This window comes from Lontra canadensis, unplaced genomic scaffold, assembly GCF_010015895.1.
Source record: "Lontra canadensis isolate GAN:19392208 unplaced genomic scaffold, GSC_riverotter_1.0 scaffold14, whole genome shotgun sequence".
NCBI lineage: Eukaryota > Metazoa > Chordata > Mammalia > Carnivora > Mustelidae > Lontra > Lontra canadensis.
Window position 1 is genome coordinate 4,407,841 of NW_022631008.1, and position 19,294 is coordinate 4,427,134.

The 19,294-nt window shown below is 34.5% G+C and overlaps 1 protein-coding gene across 6 annotated transcripts in view; it reads right to left on the bottom strand.

Moving 5' to 3' along the window:
* SNX14 (sorting nexin 14) overlaps nt 1-19,294 on the bottom strand; it is an 80,621-nt gene that overhangs the window by 37,065 nt on the left and 24,262 nt on the right. For 5 of the 6 annotated variants that reach the window (XM_032858056.1, XM_032858053.1, XM_032858055.1 and 2 more), the window contains exons 6-12: nt 18,170-18,257; nt 13,803-13,887; nt 7,404-7,560; nt 5,473-5,548; nt 4,479-4,523; nt 4,313-4,393; nt 4,100-4,214 (exon numbers count right to left, since the gene is read on the bottom strand). In XM_032858056.1, the coding sequence (XP_032713947.1) occupies nt 4,100-4,214; nt 4,313-4,393; nt 4,479-4,523; nt 5,473-5,548; nt 7,404-7,560; nt 13,803-13,887; nt 18,170-18,257 (647 nt within the window). The remainder of the gene's footprint in view (nt 1-4,099; nt 4,215-4,312; nt 4,394-4,478; nt 4,524-5,472; nt 5,549-7,403; nt 7,561-13,802; nt 13,888-18,169; nt 18,258-19,294) is intronic. The other variant, XM_032858054.1, reaches the window with a different exon arrangement.

Consider the following 19,294-nt stretch of genomic DNA (forward strand, 5'->3'; position numbering starts at 1 on the left):
CAAACACTAAGATCAAAGACTTAACAATAAACCTATAATAATTACATTAAGTATAAAGGTACACGACATGCCCCAACTAGAAAGCAAAGATTACAAAACTAAATTTCTTATTAAAAAGATTCAACTCCAGGGGGCGCCTGAGTGGCTCAGTGGGTGAAAGCCTCTGCCTTCCAATCAGGTCAGGATCCCAGAGTCCTGGAATGGAGTCCCGCATCAGGCTCTCTGCTTAGTGGGGAGCCTGCTTCCCCCCCTCTCTCTCTCTGCTTCCCTCTCTGCCCACTTGTGATCTCTCTGTCAAATAAATAAATAAAATCTTTTAAATAAATAAATAAATAAATAGAGTCAACTCTATGCTGTCTATAAAAAATATTATCCAATTTAATCATACAGAAAAAGACATATAATGCAAACCCCTTTGTGAAAAAAAGACAGTGTAGCTATATTAATCTCAAACCAAGCTGACTTCAAGACAGAGAATTACCAGAGATAAAGAGCATCTTATAATGATAAAAGGACAAATTCATCACAAACACATAACAATCCTAAATGTGTCTGCACCTAATAAAGTTCAAAATACATGGAAAAATTACAAAACTAAAGGTAAAAATAGCAACTCCATTAAGAAATCAGAAAGAATACAGAATATTTTTAGATAATCCATCAACTTAACCTAATTGACATTTACAGAACACTACCTAACACAACAAAACAGAAGTTCTTCTCATGTACAAGAATATTCTTTAAGACAGAACATATGGATGAACCATAAAACAAGTTCCAATAAATTTAAAAAGACTGAATCACGCAGAGTATGTTGTGTGATCAGACCAGTATTTTTTTAAAGCTTTATTTACTTATTTGAGAGAGCGCTCACACACGTGTGCTTAAGTTGGGGTGAGGGGAGAGCAGAGGGCAAGGGAGAGAGAACCCTCAAGCAGACTCCCCAGTAAGCATGGACCACCCCCCATGCAGCGCTCAATCCCTAGGCCCTGAGATCATGACCAGAGTTGAAATCAAGAGTCAGATGTTTAACCAACTGAGCCACCCCGGTGCCCTAATGAGAACAGTATTAGATTAGAAAACCATCACAGGAAAGTATCTTAAAAATCCCCAAATGTTGGTAAATTAAAGTCAAAAAATAAACCAGAGGGAAATTTTAAAATATTTAAAACTTAATTACAATAAAAACACCACATATTTGGGGCACCTGGCTGGCTTAGTCAGTAGAACATATAATTCTTGATCTCTGGGTCATGAGTTCAAGTACCACGTTGGGTACATGCTTCTCCCTCTCCCTCTGCCTGCTGCTCCTCTTGCTTGTGCTCTCTGTTAAATAAATAGGTAAAATTTTTTTAAAAATCCAAAAATCCAAAAGTTTAGAATTTAGCTATGGCAATTCATAGAGAAAAATTTATAGTTTTAAAAAAACCTATATTCAAAAAGAAGATAGAAATAAAATTAAGAATCCAGAAAAAGAGATGTAAATTAAACTCAAGGTAAGTAGAAATAATAAAAATAAAAGTGGAAAATTAGCAAATCAAAAATACTAATAGATTTGATAAAATCCCTAGCAATATAGGTTAAGAAAAAAGAAAATACAAATTACCAATAAAGAGAGGACATGATTATAGCTCCACAATAAGGTAACAATGGAAATAACTCAGTGACGATAAAACAGGTTACTGAGATGCATTAAAACCATTCAAGGGCGCCTGGGTGGCTCAGTGGGTTAAGCCTCTGCCTTCAACTCAGGTCATATTCTCAGGGTCCTGGGATCGAGTCCCGCATTGGGCTCTCTGCTAGGCAGGGAGCCTGCTTCCCCCTCTCTCTCTGCCTGCCTCTCTGACTGCTTGTGATCTCTCTCTCTGTCAAATAAATAAATAAAATCTTAAAAAAAAAAAAAAACTCAAAAAAATTTTAGTATCAATTCATGATTAAAAAAAAAAAAAAAAACCCTCTCAGCAAACCAGGAAGAGAAGGAAACTTTCCCAATCTGACCAAGGATATCCACCAAAAAAAAAAAAACCAAAACCAAAACCAAAAACCAAACAAAAACAGACTAGTACCATACTTAATGGTACAACACTAAGTGATATCCCCCTAAGATCAGGAACAAAAGCAAGAATGCCCACTTTTACTGCTTCAGTTCAACATTATAATAAAAGTCCTAGCCACTGCAACAGGCAATAAAAAGAAATAAAAGGCTTAAACACTATAAAGGAAAAAGTAAAACTATACTTGCAAATGACATAATTACGTACATAAAAAATCTTAATGCGGGGTGCCTGGATGGCTCAGTGGGTTAAGCCTCTGCCTTCGGCTCAGGTCATGATTCCAGGGTCCTGGGATCGAGCCCCACATCGGGCTCCTTGCTCAGCAGGGAGCCTGCTTCCCCTTCTCTCTGCCTGCCTCTCTGGCCACTACTGATCTCTCTCTCTGTGTCAAATAAATAAAATCTTTAAAAAAAAAAAAATCTTAAGGAAATGTACAAAAAAGCTACCAGAACTATTAAATGAATGTAGCAATGGCAGAGGATACAAAATCAATATGCAAAAAAATCAATTCTATTCTGTCTATTAGCCACAATTTAAAAATTATTTTAAATACCACACACAAATACTTCAGAAAACATAAAGACCTACAGTGAAAACTATGAAACTTTATAGAAAGAAATTAAGTAAGGCTGAAATGAATGGAAAAATATTCCATGTTCATATACTGGAAATCCAAATCCTGTTGAGATAGCGTTACTCCCTGAGCTGATCTATACTATTGATTTAATGCAATTCCAATAAAGAAACTCCAGGGGCACCTGGGCGGCTCAGTGGGTTGGGGCCTCTGCCTTTGGCTCAGGTCATGATCCCAGGGTCCTGGGATGGAGCCTTGCATCAGGCTCTCTGCTCAGCGGGGAGCCTGCTTCCCCCTCCTCTCTCTGCCGGCCTCTCTGACTACTTGTGATCTCTTGTCAAATAAATAAATAAATAAAATATTAAAAAAAAAAAAAAAAAGAAAGAAAAATTTTGGCAAACAGGATTAGCATATGTATTCTTAATCTTAAACACTTCCAGGTACAAAGATAATATGACTGGCCAATAAGCATATTAAAAAGTGTTCAACACTGGTCATTAGGGAAATGCAAATTAAAAGCACAGTAAGATAACACCGCACACCCTTTAAAATGGCTAAAAGTAAAAAGATAAACACTACCAAATTTTGGTCAAGGTATGGAACAACCAGAATTCTCACACATCTGCTAGGGAGAGTAAAATAGTACAACCACTCTGGAAAACAATTTAGCAGTTTCTCATAAAACAAAAATATGTATCCACCCTGTGACCCAGCAATTCTACTTCCAGTTATTAAACATATGCCCAACAGAAAGCCTTACACAAGAATGTGCACAGCAATTTCATTCATAATAGCCCAAAAGTGAAAGCAGTCCAGATATACTCATCCACAAGGAGGATGAATTAAAAAACAAACCAAAAACATGGTACACTCATACAAAAGAATACTAGTCAACAACAACAACAAAAAAGAGCAAAATAGTCCTCTACACAACATGAACTCATCTTAAAAAGCATTATCCTGAATCAATGAGGCCAGGCACAGAAGAGTACATACCATATATTCCATTTACATAAGGAAACTGTATAGGCAAAACTAATCTGTGGTGAGAGAAACAAGACATGTGATTGCCTGGGCATGAGTGGGAGTATTTCGGAAGGGTCTTAATTTTCTGGGGTGATGGAAATGTTCTACATCTTGATAAAAGTGTAGGCTACACAGATGTATAGATTTGTCAAAACTGATCAAACTGTGCATTTAAGCTCAGTTTCACTGTGTAAATTATATCTCAATTTTTTTAAGTTATATTTTAAAGTTAGTTGGTTGAAGTCAGTTATAAGTTATGCTCCAATATGGAAAGGAGTGGACACTTAAGAGACAACTCAAAAGTGATATGAGAGTATCTAGTAAAATGAAATTTAGTACAATGACAACTATAAAATCAGATCTGATCTAAACATTCAAATGTATTTAAAATATAATAAATAAGAAGTAAAATAATGACTTCAATAAGTGCACAGGTAAGCCTCACCCACAGTCAGACATATTTGTAATACATGCACTGCTCCTTCTTGTTTCAGAAAGTTCATAAAACGAAATAAGAGATCTTGCTGCTCTCTGATGTGCTTCAATTCTAACTTCAGCACCTTGATACAATATGGGAGAAGAGCAGTTAAGACCATGTAAACACATGATAAAACTGTTCATATCAAAAATAATACACATTATTGCTAAAAGTACTTACAGATGGCTTTTTATTTCTAGGTTCTGCAAATTTCTGCAAGAATGGAACCAAAGGGGAAGGCAGTTCAGTTGCTTTTTCAGGCTTTGGAGAAAGAGAATTTATTAGTTCAATAAAAGTGCTATGTGCTTTTGACAGATATGAATCAAAATTCATACTTAATACTTACTGGACTGTCATCTATGAAGATGATAAGCAAATGATTCACAGTATCCTAATGGAAAATAATACACACAGGTCAAAACAATTCCATTACTATATTCTGCCTAAAATTCTCAAAGCTTTTTTAATATTGTGAAAGTCTCTAGAAAAATGAAGAAGCAAATGGAACAGGGGCAAAGTGTTTGCATACATGTAACACAGAGGGACTTTAAAAAATCTGTGGTGCAGGGAGTGCCTGGGTGCCTCAGTCTGTTGAGCATCTGACTCTTGGTTTTGGCTGAGGTCATGATCTCAGGGTTGTGGGACTCAGTCCCTTGTCAGGTTCCACAGTCAGCAGGGAGTCTGCTTGGGATTCTCTCCCTCTCCCTCTGCCCCTGGCCCCAGCTCATGCTCACACTTTGTCTCTCAAATAATTTTTTTAAATGGGATGCAGGGTTTCACTTTTAGGAAAGTGGGCAAAGAAAAGTTATTCTGACTTCAGCATTTAAAATGTTTATGAATTATTCCTGTTTCTTCAAAAATCTTACTGGCTCAAAAATAAAAGCAACTCAAGTGTCCATCAGTAGATGCATAAATAGCAAAATATGGTATATACCTACAGTGGAATATTATACAGCCTTGATAAAGAATGAAATTCTAATATATGCTACAACATGGATGAATCTTGGGGACATTATGCTAAGGGAAATAAGGCAGTCACAAAAAGACAAATAACGCATGGGCCCACGTATATGAAGTATCAGAGTAGTCAAATTCATAGAGATAGGTTAGTATGTTGGTGGTTGCCAGGGGATTGGAGGGAAGAAGAATGGAGAATTATTAATGGGTACAGAATTTTGGTTTTGTACAATGGAAAGAGTTCTAGAGATGGGTAGTAGTGATGGCTGCTCAATAATGAATGTATTTAATACCACTTAACTGAACGTATAAAAACATTTAAGATGATAAACTTTATGTTACACGTATTTTACCACAATTTAAAACCATTTTTTAAGCCTTACTGGATCAGCTAGGAAATCCAAAGAAGGAAGGAACACCGAACCAGAAAGGATCTCTCTTAAAAGCAAGGTCAGGGATCTGAAAAAACAAACAATATTGCACATATTTAGTAATTTACATCACTTCTTACGTAGAGATCTTGTTAACATGCAGACTATGATTCAGTAGGTATGCCCCAAGATCCTGCATTTCTAAAAAGCTCCCAAGTAATGCTCATTCTTATGGTTCACAGACCATACTTAGATTCTTGAACTGGCTAAAAGAGAATACTGTTTAAGAGAAAAAAGCATTTCCTTAAACGGAGGGATTTGGGTGAGCATTAGAAAACACACCCTACCTCAGAATACTTAAAATATTTAATACATTTTTAAACTAATGCTTAAAACTAATAAAATAATTTATAATTAGAACATTTAAATTAACATTATACATTAATCTGTTTAAAATATTTTCATTAGGGGCACCTGGGTGACTCAGTGGGTTAAGCCTCTGCCTTCAGCTCAAGTCATGATCTCAGGGTCCTGGGATCAAGCCCCGCATCAGTCTCTCTGCTCAGCAAGGAGATTGCTTCCCCTTCTCTCTCTGCCTGCCTCTCAGCCTACCTATGATCTCTTTCTCTGTCAAATAAATAAAATCTTAAAGAAAAAATTTTTTTCATTAAAATATTTAAAATTTTTAATAAAAACTTTATGTTATGGGGTGTCTGGGTGGCTCAGTCAATTAAGCATCTGTGCTCAGCCTGGGTCATGATCACAGGGTCCTGGGATAGAGCCCCACATCAGGCTCTCTTCTCATTGGGGAGCCTGCTTGTGCTCTTTGTGTGAAATAAATAAATAAAATCTTTAAAAAATATATATGTTACAAAGTAATATTTATTTAGACTACATCACTAAGGGGCCCATTGGGTGGCTCAGTCGTTTAAGCATCTGCCTTTGGCTCGGGTCATGATTCCAGGGTCCTTGATCAAATCCCACACTGGGGCTCCCTATGCTTCTCCCTCTGCTGCCCCCGCTGTTTATACACTCACGTGTGCTCTCTCTGTCAAATAAATAATCTTTTAAAAAATAATAAAAAATAAAAAGAAATTAAAAAAATCACTAGGGGTGCCTGGCGGCTCAGTCAGTAGAGCATGCGACTCTTGATCTAGGGATTGAGAGTTCAAGCCCCACTTTGGCGTGGAGATTACTTAAAAATTAAATTAAAAAAAAAAAAAAGTAAAAAATAGAATACATTACTAAAAATAAGCCATGGTTTCTCCTTTAAGAATTATTAGGGTAAGAGGAACCTGGGTGGCTCAGTTGTTAAGTGCCTGCTTAGGCTCAGGGCATGATCCCAGGGTCCTAGGATTGAGCCCTGCATTGGGGCCTCTGCTCTGCAGGAGGCCTGCTTCTCCTTCTCCCACTCCCCATGCTTATGATCTCTCTCTCTTGATGTGTCTCTCTCTGCCAAATAAATAAAATCTTAAAAAAAATTATTAGGGTAAGAGTAATGAGATAACTTTATAGAATAATCTAAACAAGTTCCTGCCAGAACAAAGAAGGATGGTCTAGATGAATTCTAATTATTCCTGCCAGGTATAACCTAAAACACAAATTCGGTCTGTTTAGTTTGTTCAAAGTCACAATGCTTATGTCCTTAAAATGGAACACCAAGAAATTAACAAAGTATAATGATCTCAAATAAAAAAGCTGATTGACTCATATTTATCTTGATTTCCCAAAATCACTCCCCCACAAAAAATTCTAAGCAACACAACACATGATCAGTACTTAGCACCTGGCATTTTACAACCTGACAAACTGTATTTCTTAAATGAAAAGTCACATCATAGGTTAATCTCAAGTTTTAGTATACTCCTATTATGATCAAGAATAGCAATATACATATGGCATGGTATGCAAATACTGCTATGACATTTCCTTACTATTTATACCTGCAGTCTGTTGCTTTAGGAGGCAAAATATAAGGAAAAAGTAGTTCGGTAAGTTTCCTTAAATAGTGTAATTCATCTCTTCGACTCCTCAAAGCCACATGAAGCTCTGGACCATATTCTTCTAAAGCAGCTTGCTGTAAAAACTCTGTATTTTCTACTATAAATAGAGATAAAAAAATAAATATTGAAAGAAGTTAAGCAACATTAAATAACTTCAGCCATTTCCACTAACAAACAGAAAACCATTTATACAGTTGTTCCTTTCCTAGCCCTCCTTTCTTTCCAATATGTATTCTACTGGGAAATTTTTCACAAAAAGGATATAAAAAGAATAATTTTCTTCCTTACCATAAGTCTTTCAATTTTGCAAAAAAAAAATGATAAAGACCTTTTCTCATGAAAAACAAAGATCTAACTCATACCACTACTTTATAAATGATACTAAACAAAAGCAAGTATTTATTTTAAAAAGTGGAAAAAACTACAAAAAACCTCTAGCACATGCAAAGCTTTTGTTATCAAATGTTTTAACTTATTCATCCTCTACAAATACACACACACACAAACACACACACAAAACCCTGTTAAAATGCTTTGTTGTCTCTGCTTTCACATCTAAATCATTCAGATAACCTTTTAAAGCACTGGCTTCCTTGGTTAAGTTCTGTGTCTTCTGCTCAGAGTACAGAATATAAGAGAACTGTATAAGATAGAAGTCCATGAACAGATAAATTACTTAATGAATATTAAGTGATGATAAAACTTACATTAACAAAGTTTTCTTAAAAGGCCAAGCACTCAACTAATATTTTAGGAAAGAGTATGTGGCGGGAGTGGGGAGGCAGAGGGGAGCGGCAGAGGGAGAGCATCTTAAGCAGACTCTGTGCTGAGTGTAGAGCCTGACACCAGGCTGGATCTCATAACACTGAGATCAGGGACCTGAGCCGAAATCAAACAGTCAGAGGCTTAACCGACTGAGTCATCCAGGTGTCCAAAACTAATATTTTAACTTAAAGGTAATAGCATTGTCACTTCTTCTTATAGACCTCAAAAAGACAAGGAGGAAAACAAGTCATGCTTTCCCCTATTTGCACTCTGTGCCGAGTTTTAAAATCATGAAGCCTATGAAAGGAATCTTAACTCTAATTCAATGGCATGTTTTTTACTATTTTCTTCTATTTTTATCCAAAGAGAACGCAAGCATGTTTACTCGAAAAAGGCCAATATATGCATTCTAAAATGTGAGTACTAAGAAGGTAAATGAAGGCTATCTGTGCCTGAGATACAAAAGAAGGCCTGGCAAAGACGGAAGTAGTTACTACAAGAAATGCATTTTATTTCATCATTATGCATTTATTTACTAAAGCATTTTTCTCCAAGAATTTGGAGCACAGGTTTTTTAAAAATGTCTGTCATAGCTGGAATTACCATGAGACTAGGCCATGCTAAATTCCAACTCTACTGGACAAACTGATATGATCTTGAACAAATGATATAATCCCTATGAGCCTCCATTCCCACATCAGTAAATAGTTAAGCAATTATAAACACTGAAAAATCATCATGCAAAATGTATAAGATTGTAACATTCAATGTGATTAAGCATTCACACATAATATATAAATTAAAACACCAGATTGGAATCTATTCAACAACTGTCAGACAAGAGAGTTCTTTGTGGTTCTAGATAATGAGAAAATAAAGAAATCAGGCGTAAGATAAAAGAATATAGGGAGGAAAATCTTAATTGGGAAAATAAGCAAAATATAGATGCTGGAAAACAGAGCATGGATTAGTCCTCATGAATCATCAGTACATCTATACTGCCTTAAGAGTTAGCATTTATAGACCAAAAAAGGAAAGGTCTTTAGAATCCATGACAAACAGCTATCTTCAGGATGAAAGACTAGAAAGTAAAGTCCTTCTGCATAATGTGTTACTGAATTTAAATTAAGCCAATGTTTCTAATGTACATACATTCAGTATTTCTAAAGGGCCATGAGAGTACACACATAGAAAACATCTTACATAATCCCTATTCTCAAGAGGCAGATTACAGAGAAAATACTGAAAGAATAAAAGGAACATGCATGAAGAGATGAACCTTTAATTACTTTTATGAGTTATGCACAATTATGGGGCCAAAGAATTTAGAAAACAAATCTATATATTAAAGAAATGAAAATTCAAAAATTCAAAAATCTGAAAACCTTCTTTACAAGTCTATCTAATTCACTGTCATAATATTTAGAATACCAAGACCTTCGAATAAAATAAAAGTCCTTCTAATAATCTCAGGCTTTAATTCTATGAATCTCATTACAATGTTATTAATTAATTCGACCTAGCATTTTATGGTGATTTTATAACTAGGAATCATATTTTTCATTAACAGTAGCAAATCAGCAACCCCTCCCTTGTAAAGACTCAACAATTAATTTCAAACTGGTTTGTGTGTGGGTGTACATATATATATTATATAATACCACTCTCTTAGAGTAAAATAATTTGGGAATTTTATTAAATTGATTAATTCAACTAAAAATAAAAAGATGTCTCCTTTTACTCATAGCCTGCATTCAAAGTGTTTGTCTTTTTTTTTTTAAATGAGTGAAGTGATAGAAGTTTATTAAGTGAAGATACCAAAAAAGCATTCAAGAGTGAGAGGGGTCCTGACAGGGTTGCCCTCAAAGTGTTGGTCTTCAGAACAAAGACTATATTAAAAATACTTCTTCCACATAAAAACCTGCCCACAAATATTTACAGCAGCTTTATTCATAACTGCCAAAACTTGGAAGCAAGCAAGATGTCCTTCAATAGGTGAATGGATAAACAAACTGTGGCACATTCATACATTGGAATATAACTGAGCAGTAAAAAGAAATGAGTATCAAGCCATGAAAAGACATGGAGAAACCTTAAATCCATATTTTTAAATAAAAGAAACCAGCCTCAAAAGGCTACAGTATGATTCCAACTGTATCACATTCTGGAAAAGGCAAAACTGTGCAGATCAATGGTTGCCAGAGGTTCATGAAGGAAAGAGGTAGAGATGTCTGTGTGAAACACGGGGGATTTTTCTTTTTTTTTTTTTTTTTAAGATTTTATTTATTTATTTGTCAGAGAGAGAGAGAGAACACGAGCAGGGGGAGCGGCCAGCAGAGGGAGAAGCAGGCTCCCCACTAAGCAAGAAGCCCTATGCCGAATCAGTGCCAGGACCCCAAGATCACAAGCTGAGCTGAAGGCAGATACTTAACCAACTGAGCCACCCAGGCAACCCGAAATAGGGTTTTTTAAGGCAATTTTTAAGGCAGTGAAACTATTCAGTAATGGCAGATACATGGCATTATTATGCATTTGTCAAAACCCATAGAATGTATAACACAAAGAGTAAACCCTAATGAAAACTGTGGACTTTAGTTAACAATATGTATCAATATTGATGGATCAGTAGTAACAAATGTACCAACTAGTTAAAGATGTTAATGAGGGGGCACCTGGGCGGCTCAGCCATTAAGCGTCTGCCTTCAGTTAGGGGCTAGGGTCATGATCCCAGGGTCCCAGGATAGAGCCTTGGGTCGGGCTTCCTGCTCAGGGGAAGTCTGCTTCTCCCTCTCACACTCCCCCTGCTTGTGTTCCCTCTCTCACTGTTTCTCTCTCTGTCAAATAAATAAATAAAACCTTAAAAAAAAAAAAAAAAGATGTTAATGGGGAAAAAAGATATATGGCCACTCTATACTTTCTGCTCAATTTTTTTTATAAACTTAAAACTGCCCTAAAAAATAAAATTTAGGGCATCTGGGTGGCTCAGTGGGTTAAAGCCTCTGCCTTTAGCTCAGGTCATGATCTCAGGGTCCTGGGATGGAGTCCCGCATCGGGCTCTCTGCTCAGCAGGGAGCCTGCTTCCCCCGTCTCTGTCTCTACCTCTCTGCCTACTTGTGATCTCTGTCAAATAAATAAATAAATAAAATCTCTAAAAAATAAAAAAGAAAATAAAGAAAAATGTAGGGCACCTGGGTGGCTCAGTCAGTTAAGCGTCTGCCTTCGCTCAGGTCATGATCCCAGGGTCCTGGGATTGAGCCCCACATCAGCTCCCTGCTCAGCAGAGACCCTGCTTCTCCCGGGCCCTCTGCCTGCCGCTCTGCCTACCTGTGTTCTCTCTCTAGCTCTGTCAAATAAATAAATAAAATCTTTAAAATAAATAAATAATTTAAAAAATAAAATTTATTGAGGCTCCTGGCTGGCTAGTCAGTGGATCATGTGACTCTTGATTTCTAGGTTGTGAATTTGAGCCCTATGTTTGGTGTAGAGATTTAAAAATAGAATATTTAAAAGTAGTAATAATAATAATGGGCTACCTGCGTAGCTCAGTCAATTAATGTCTGCCTTTGATTCAGGTCATAATCTAAGGGTCCAGGGATCAAGTCCTGCATCAGGCTCCCTACTCATCAGGGAACCTGCTTCTCTCTCTACCCCTCACCCCTGCTCATGATCTCTCTCTCACACTGTCTCTCTCTCAAATAAATAAATAAAATCTTTTTAAAATTATAATAATAAATTTACTAATAAAAAAGCCCCTTCTCCTTTTTTTCTGATAGTAAAGTACCCTTGACAAAATGGCTACAAGACGATTGCTATCTTCTAATTTGTTTTTGCCAGTGACAGCACAATATTTTTAAGTTTATTTTCAATTTAACAAATTAAACATATTCAAACTTCTACTTTTTAACTATAAGTAAAGCTATTTTTAGTTGTTATAAGATGAAAACAGACAAAATTTTAAATATAATTTGAAATGCTTCTCACAACTGAGGAATTATTTATACCAAAAACAAAGATTTTATTTGTTTTTATTCAACTCTGCCTAGACCTAATTTCCCCAAATGAACTGCTTATATTAACTGATATGATAAGGGAGGGAAAATTAGTTCTGTACTCAAAGGAATTTGGGATGTGGGAAGTTAAAAACTATTTAAATAGTTAAAACCACTTCTTTGCTGCAAGACTTCTCAGAGATTTTCGTACACTGGTATTAACTGGGAATTTCCAGAAGGGGAATATAATGTGTAGTAATTACCAGAAAATATGACCATATGACCAATATGAAAATTTTCATTTCAAAGAGGTTTCAAAATATGAAACCTCTTCTACACAGTTACTACATGGAGTAGTATGCAGCATTAACAAAGAATACCAAAAACACTGGGAAAGCACTCACAAAGAATACCAAACGCAAACATAAGGAAAAATCAGTTTTGCAAAGAACCAAGTATAGAGCACAGAAGTAATTTTTTTTTTAAGATTTTATTTATTCGATAGAAAGAGATCACAAGTAGGCAGAGTGGCAGGCAGAGAGAGCGGGGGAAGCAGGCTCTCTGCTGAGCAGAGAGCCTGATGCAGGGCTCGATCCCAGGACACTGGGATTATGACCTGAGCTGAAGGCAGAGGCTTTAAGCCACTGAGCCACCCAGGCGCCCCGAACACATAAGTAATTTTTTTAAAAAAATAAAAATTCTGTTTGCTCTAAGAGCAAGAAAAGTCCCAAATGAAGATTTCTTTTTTTTTTTCTTTTTTTTTTTTTTAAGATTTTATTTATTTATTTGACAGAGACAGAGATCACAAGTAGGCAGAGAGGCAGGCAGAGGAAGGAAAGCAGGCTTCCTGCTGAGCAGACAGCCCGATGTGGAGCTCAATCCTAGGACCCTGAGATCATGACCTGAGCTGAAGGCAGAGGTTTTAACCCACCGAGCCACTCAGGCACCCACCAAATGAAGATTTCATTCATTCAATGAGAAATGAGAAAATGTTTGCTATGTGAAAATCATGACAGTATAAAAGGCCAGGATTTCACAAAAACCTACAAATAGGTGATCCTAGCCAACACATAATACACAGAAACAAGAGTAAATTAAAATATTTGACTGGGAAGTACTTAAATATAAAATTTAGAGTCTATAATAGAGTCACTAATTTTTTTTTTTTTTTAGTAGAGAGATAACATGAGAATTGTGGTAGTGTGAAATTAACATTGTAGCAATATATAGAATGGGCTGGAATAGGTCAAAACTGCTGAAATCATTAAGAAGGGAAAGGGAGAAGAGATGTGAGAGATACCTCAAAGGGAGTAATAAAGGCAACAGACTATCATCCAAAAGAAGATGAAAGTCATCAATATTATATCTAAGAGTTAACTAAGTATATTTTAATTTTCATAGATTTCTGAGTTTTTACAATCACTTATACAATAAACAAAGTACTGAAAAGGATTTTGGGGTAAAGGAATACTTGCACAGCATTTGTGAATATCAGTTAATGCATCAGTAATCATACTTAGGTATTTAAGGTAAAAGTTGGTATATAAAAATATCACTCAGACTTTGTAGTAGAAAACTTTATTACCTTTCTGACTGGCTTTAACTATCACCTCTATATGCTTCATTGCTGCTTTTAATAGTTTCTTGGTTATAATAGATGGAATATCCACCTAGAAAAATTCAACATTAAAATAAAACTTTTTAAAACAATTAATGAGTTACAATGGCAGGAGCACTAAATTTAAGATACTGGAACACATGATCTTAAAAATTAGAGATATTATTTAAAATCTTTCAAAAATGTAATTAAAAGTGCTTTATATTCTTAGATCATACTAACTGCAATGTTAGACAGTTTATCACACTAAAGAAAACATACCTTAACATGCATGCATTATCTATACTAAATTTCTCTACAAAATAGTATCTTTATTCTTGATTTCTTTAATGTGTTTCTTTTAAACACATTGAAAGAAAAATCTCAAGTAACATATCATCCCTTTGGGGCCATAAGTTTCTGTTTATTAAGGTTACTTAAAAATGAAGAATTTTTTATTCAGCTTACAAGATAAATCTTGGTTTTAAGCTAGATAGAAGCATTCTATTTTGGAATAATATTGTATTTCATGATTCCCCAGACATTTTTCACCTTGAAGGCTGGAAACTGTAGTGACTATGATAGGTTAGTGATGGAGGACTGACAGCCTATATGTACGTACATAAGAGAGACAAAAAATAACTAAAATTGAATTGCAAATGAAATGAATCACCAAAAAGCATGTTCACTGGACTTCAACCACAAAACTCAACACATTTTCACTTTACCAAAGACATGAAAAAATTGCATCATAGCAAAGTTTTGTGTCAACGTTTCAATTATTTTTAAATTCCATATTAAGCAAGTGGTAGGGAATCACAGGCTTATAAATCTAATAAGTGTGATGGATCATAAACCCCCAATTTTTAGTGATTTACCAGTAAAACCCAGAGCAGTTTACAGATATCTTCTAGCTATATAAGATCACACATATTCAGTAAGAGGGAATATTTTTGTTGATAATATAATTTGTTGCAAAATAATATTACTCTTCATTTCTCTCTGGCTTCTCATCCTCAGTGACTATAGGTTGCTGTAATATTTATCAAATAAATAGGATGTTTTCATTTTCAAACATTTTATAAAATCTTGGAGAATACTCACGAAAATTTTCCTTTTTTAAGATCCATTTTAGAGACCTCAGGTCAGAATCAAAATGGTAAAATAATGGGCTCACCACTAAACTTAAAAAAAAAAAAAACATGTACTTTGTTTTCATTATCCCCAAACTGCCAATTTACATTATTTAGGCAACGCTATCAGGGACAGAACACTGTACTAAGAGCAAGATGACCGGGCACAACTGTTGGCCCATCAACTACTACTTCTAACACTTTGACAAAGGTACTTCCTATAAAATGGGTATGATAATGACCCACTTATCTGCTGGGACAGTGATGCAGATAAAATGAAAAGAAAGGATAGAAAGCTTAACCATCCAGAAAACAGAAGAAAATATTTGCAAATCATATGTATGAACTCTTACAATTCAATAATACATAGACAACCCAGTGAAAAAATAGGCAAATAATTTGAATAGACATTACTCAAAAAAAAAAAAAAAATACAAATGGCCAATAAGCAAATGAAAAGATGTTCAATGTCATAAGTCATCAGGGAAATGCAAATCAAAGCCACAATGATACCACTTCATACCCATTAGGTGTGGTTATAATAAGAAAATGAGATGATAGCTAGTTCTGGCAAGGATATAGAGAAATCAGAATCCTCAAATACTACTGGTGGGAATGTAAAATGGCAGCCACTTTGGAAGAGTCTGGCACTTAATCAAAAACTTAAACAGAGTTACCATTTGATTCAACAATTATACTCCTAGGTATATACCCAAGAAAAGTGAAAACACATATCCCTATAGCCATCAAAACACTTGCACACAAATGCTATGGCAGGATTATCCGTAACAGCCAAAAAGTGGAAATAATCCAAATGTCTATCAACTGATGGATAAATAAACAAAATGTGGCATATCCACACAATGGACTATTATTCAGACATAAAAAAAGAAAGAAGTACTAACACATGCTACAACATAACATGGATGAACTTTGGAAACATTACGCCAAGTCAAAAATAACCAATGAGAACAGGCCACATATTACATGATTCCATTTATATGAAATGTCCAGAATAAATAAATCTATAGAGACAGAGAGTGGATGGGCTAGTGACTAGATCTAAGAGCATGAGAGAATAAGGATTTATGGCTAAAGGGTATGAGGTCTCTTTCTGAGTGATAAAAATGTTATAAAATTGTGGTAATGATTGTGTAAATCCAGGAATATGCTAAAAATCACTGAATCATACATTTTAAATAGGTGAACTGTCTGGTATACAAAGCAGACCTCAGTAAAGCTGCTACGAAAAAATACATATAATGCAATCCAAGTATGAAGTACTTTGATTTTAAAATCACTAGGCTATCACAAAGCCTAACAGAGCAGAGCTATTCTACTAAGTAATACCTATAGATAACTTTATTGTAATGAGTCAGCTTTTTGATCAATTTTATTTGACTTCCTCTAAGTTGTAATTTAAATGGCTTATCATCAACCAATTGATATTTTTTTACCGAATCTTTTATTCCAATTTTAAAGTCTATACAGCTGCCTTAGACTTTTATTAAACAATATGATTAATTTTATCCACTTTATTCTATTTGCAAAATAGTAAAACACTCATACAAAAAAAAAAGGTGAAGAGAAAGAAATGCCCAGAAAGAACCAAAAATCAGCATCAACCCACCATAATAGTAAGTTACAAGTGATAAGGTTATGTGTCCTTAATATACATATTAATAAGCTTTAATATGTGATCTTTGTTTTCAATGTGGAAAAATAGCACATATATTCTTTTCCAACCTCTTCCACTTGATTATATAAGAAAATAATTTCTCATGTAAATAAGTACTATTCTATAAAATGATTTTTCATGGCTGCACAGAATTCTATAATTGGCATGTACTATATTTTAATGGACAATCTTATCATTAGACATCAGCTTTCTTTTCAGCTTTCCTTATTATAAATTATACCACAATGACTCTTTGAGCATACATTTTTATATACATCTCTGATTATTTCTTTAAAACATATTAACAAAAACAAAATTAAATTTGGCAGTATAGACATTATCAAACTGCCTTCCAGTGTAAGAATTACACCAATTTGGATTTGTACTTGCTTTGCCTGTTTCCCCACAATCACCATTAATAGACATTACCACTCTTTATTGTTCCGAATCCGACAGGCAAGAGAGTAGCATCTCATCAAAAAACGATGTTTAGTTGGAGTAGACAATATATTTTCAGTATTTATTGGTCAATTTTCTATTTTTATACTTTTGTGAACTGCTTATTCATATTTTTTCCCTATCTTTTCTATAGTGGTTGACTATATTGTTAATTTCTCAAAAAAGTATAGAAACATTTAGCAAGATTTATCTTTATTTACTAATTACAGATATATACCAATTCTATCAAACTGACAAGGCAATATACAAGCATGTGTATCTACAGCCAACATACTGTGACTATATATATGCAAAGACCCAAACATAAACATAATATGGCTTAAATTTCTTTTTAAAAAGTAGATCATAATCATCGCCATTTACTCATTAAATTCATCTAACAGGAACATGACTTTTTTTCCTATAGCTGTCTTTTTATTTCTAATTACCACAAGCCAAGCTATCTAAGCATTAAAGAAAGTAAAATTTATCAATGAATCAAAAGTGACCCATTCAGGATAAAGAAGATGTGGTATATATACACAATGGAATACTATGCAGCCATCAAAAGAAATGAAATCTTGCCATTTGCGACGACGTGGATGGAACTAGAGGGTATCATGCTTAGCGAAATAAGTCAATCGGAGAAAGACAACTATCATATGATCTCCCTGATATGAGGGAGAGGAGATGCAACATGGGTGGTTAAGGGGGTAGGAGAAGAGTAAATGAAGCAAGATGGGATTGGGAGGGAGACAAACCATAAGTGACTCTTAATCTCACAAAACAAACTGAGGGTTGATGGGGGGAGGGGGGTTGGGGGGGTGGAGTTATTATGGACATTGGGGAGGGTATGTGCTATGATGAGTGCAGAGAAGTGTGTAAACCTGGCGATTCACAGACCTGTACCCCTGGGGAAAAAAAATATATGTTTATAAAAAATAAAATTAAAAAAAAAAAAAGTGACCCATTCATCTTTTAATCTAAAAAAATTAAAAGTGAAGAAAAAATATAAACCGCACAGGATAAAGTAAAACTAAGATTTTTAAAAATCTCTAGTAATAATAAAACCTCCAATTCCCAAATTTCTCATTATAAATATTTACCTTGTGAATCCTTCGAATTAAGACAGATGCAAAAAACCGTAATGTAATTCTCAGTTCATCAACAAAGGACTCATCATCTGTTACATCCCTTCAATTAAGGAGAAAAGCAAGCATTTTAAAGCTCAGAGAAATACACAGTCTACTCCTCCTAGAAACCAAGGAAAGTTTAGAACTTCCTCTTTTTTTTCATTTATGTTTTCTTTGCTTTTTTAACAAATAATATGTTACATTACAGAAAAAATAAAAATGTACAAAGAAAAAACAGACATCTCCCATAATTCTAGTACCAAGACATAATCATTATTAACTAAATTGTAGTATATATTTCCCTGTAGACAACTACATATACAAAGTCGTATTTTTACAATACTCCAAACATTTTCTAAGCATTCGCAAAGTAATTTATAAGAAATAAAACAATAATTTTGGAGGAGTAACAGAATTAATACAAAATTTTTAATTAGTTTAAAATATTTATAGTTAATAATATAAACTAATTCTAAAAGGTAAAAAAAAATGTGTTCTATTTGAGAAAGAAAATTAACTGAAATACAAACATTTTTAAACAGAAATTTTGACAACCTTTATCTGAGGAACTACTTTTCATTTTCCTGAAGCCATGAGGTCCCTGAAAGAATTAGGACACTTCCCTACTCAAAGCAAGCAAGAAAGGTATATATAATGGTATTATCCTGAACTTGAAGATGGTGCTATTAAGTCCCTTGGCAGAATAACAAAGATAATTGTATTAATCAAGCCTCCCACTATTAACCCCAGGGAAGTGACTATTTCAGCATCATTAACTACACTGAGGAGAAAATACATACCTTATCATTTAGAAATACAGCCAGCTCTTATGAAGAGTCAGGACATGGTGTAGGGGTGGGGGGAGTCTTCATAAGAGGATTCATTTTACAAAAAGACTTACTAACAGCTTTACTTAAATGGCAAATGCCCTATATTTAAGATTAAATCCAACATAAAAATATTAATTTTCATAGCTTTTCAGGAAAATATAATAAACTGGATATTAAGTTTAATACTATAGAGCATCTTGCTTACTAGCATTTTTTAATGAGAAAATTCAAAATATATAAAATTAGGATAGATGCCTTTAAATATTAC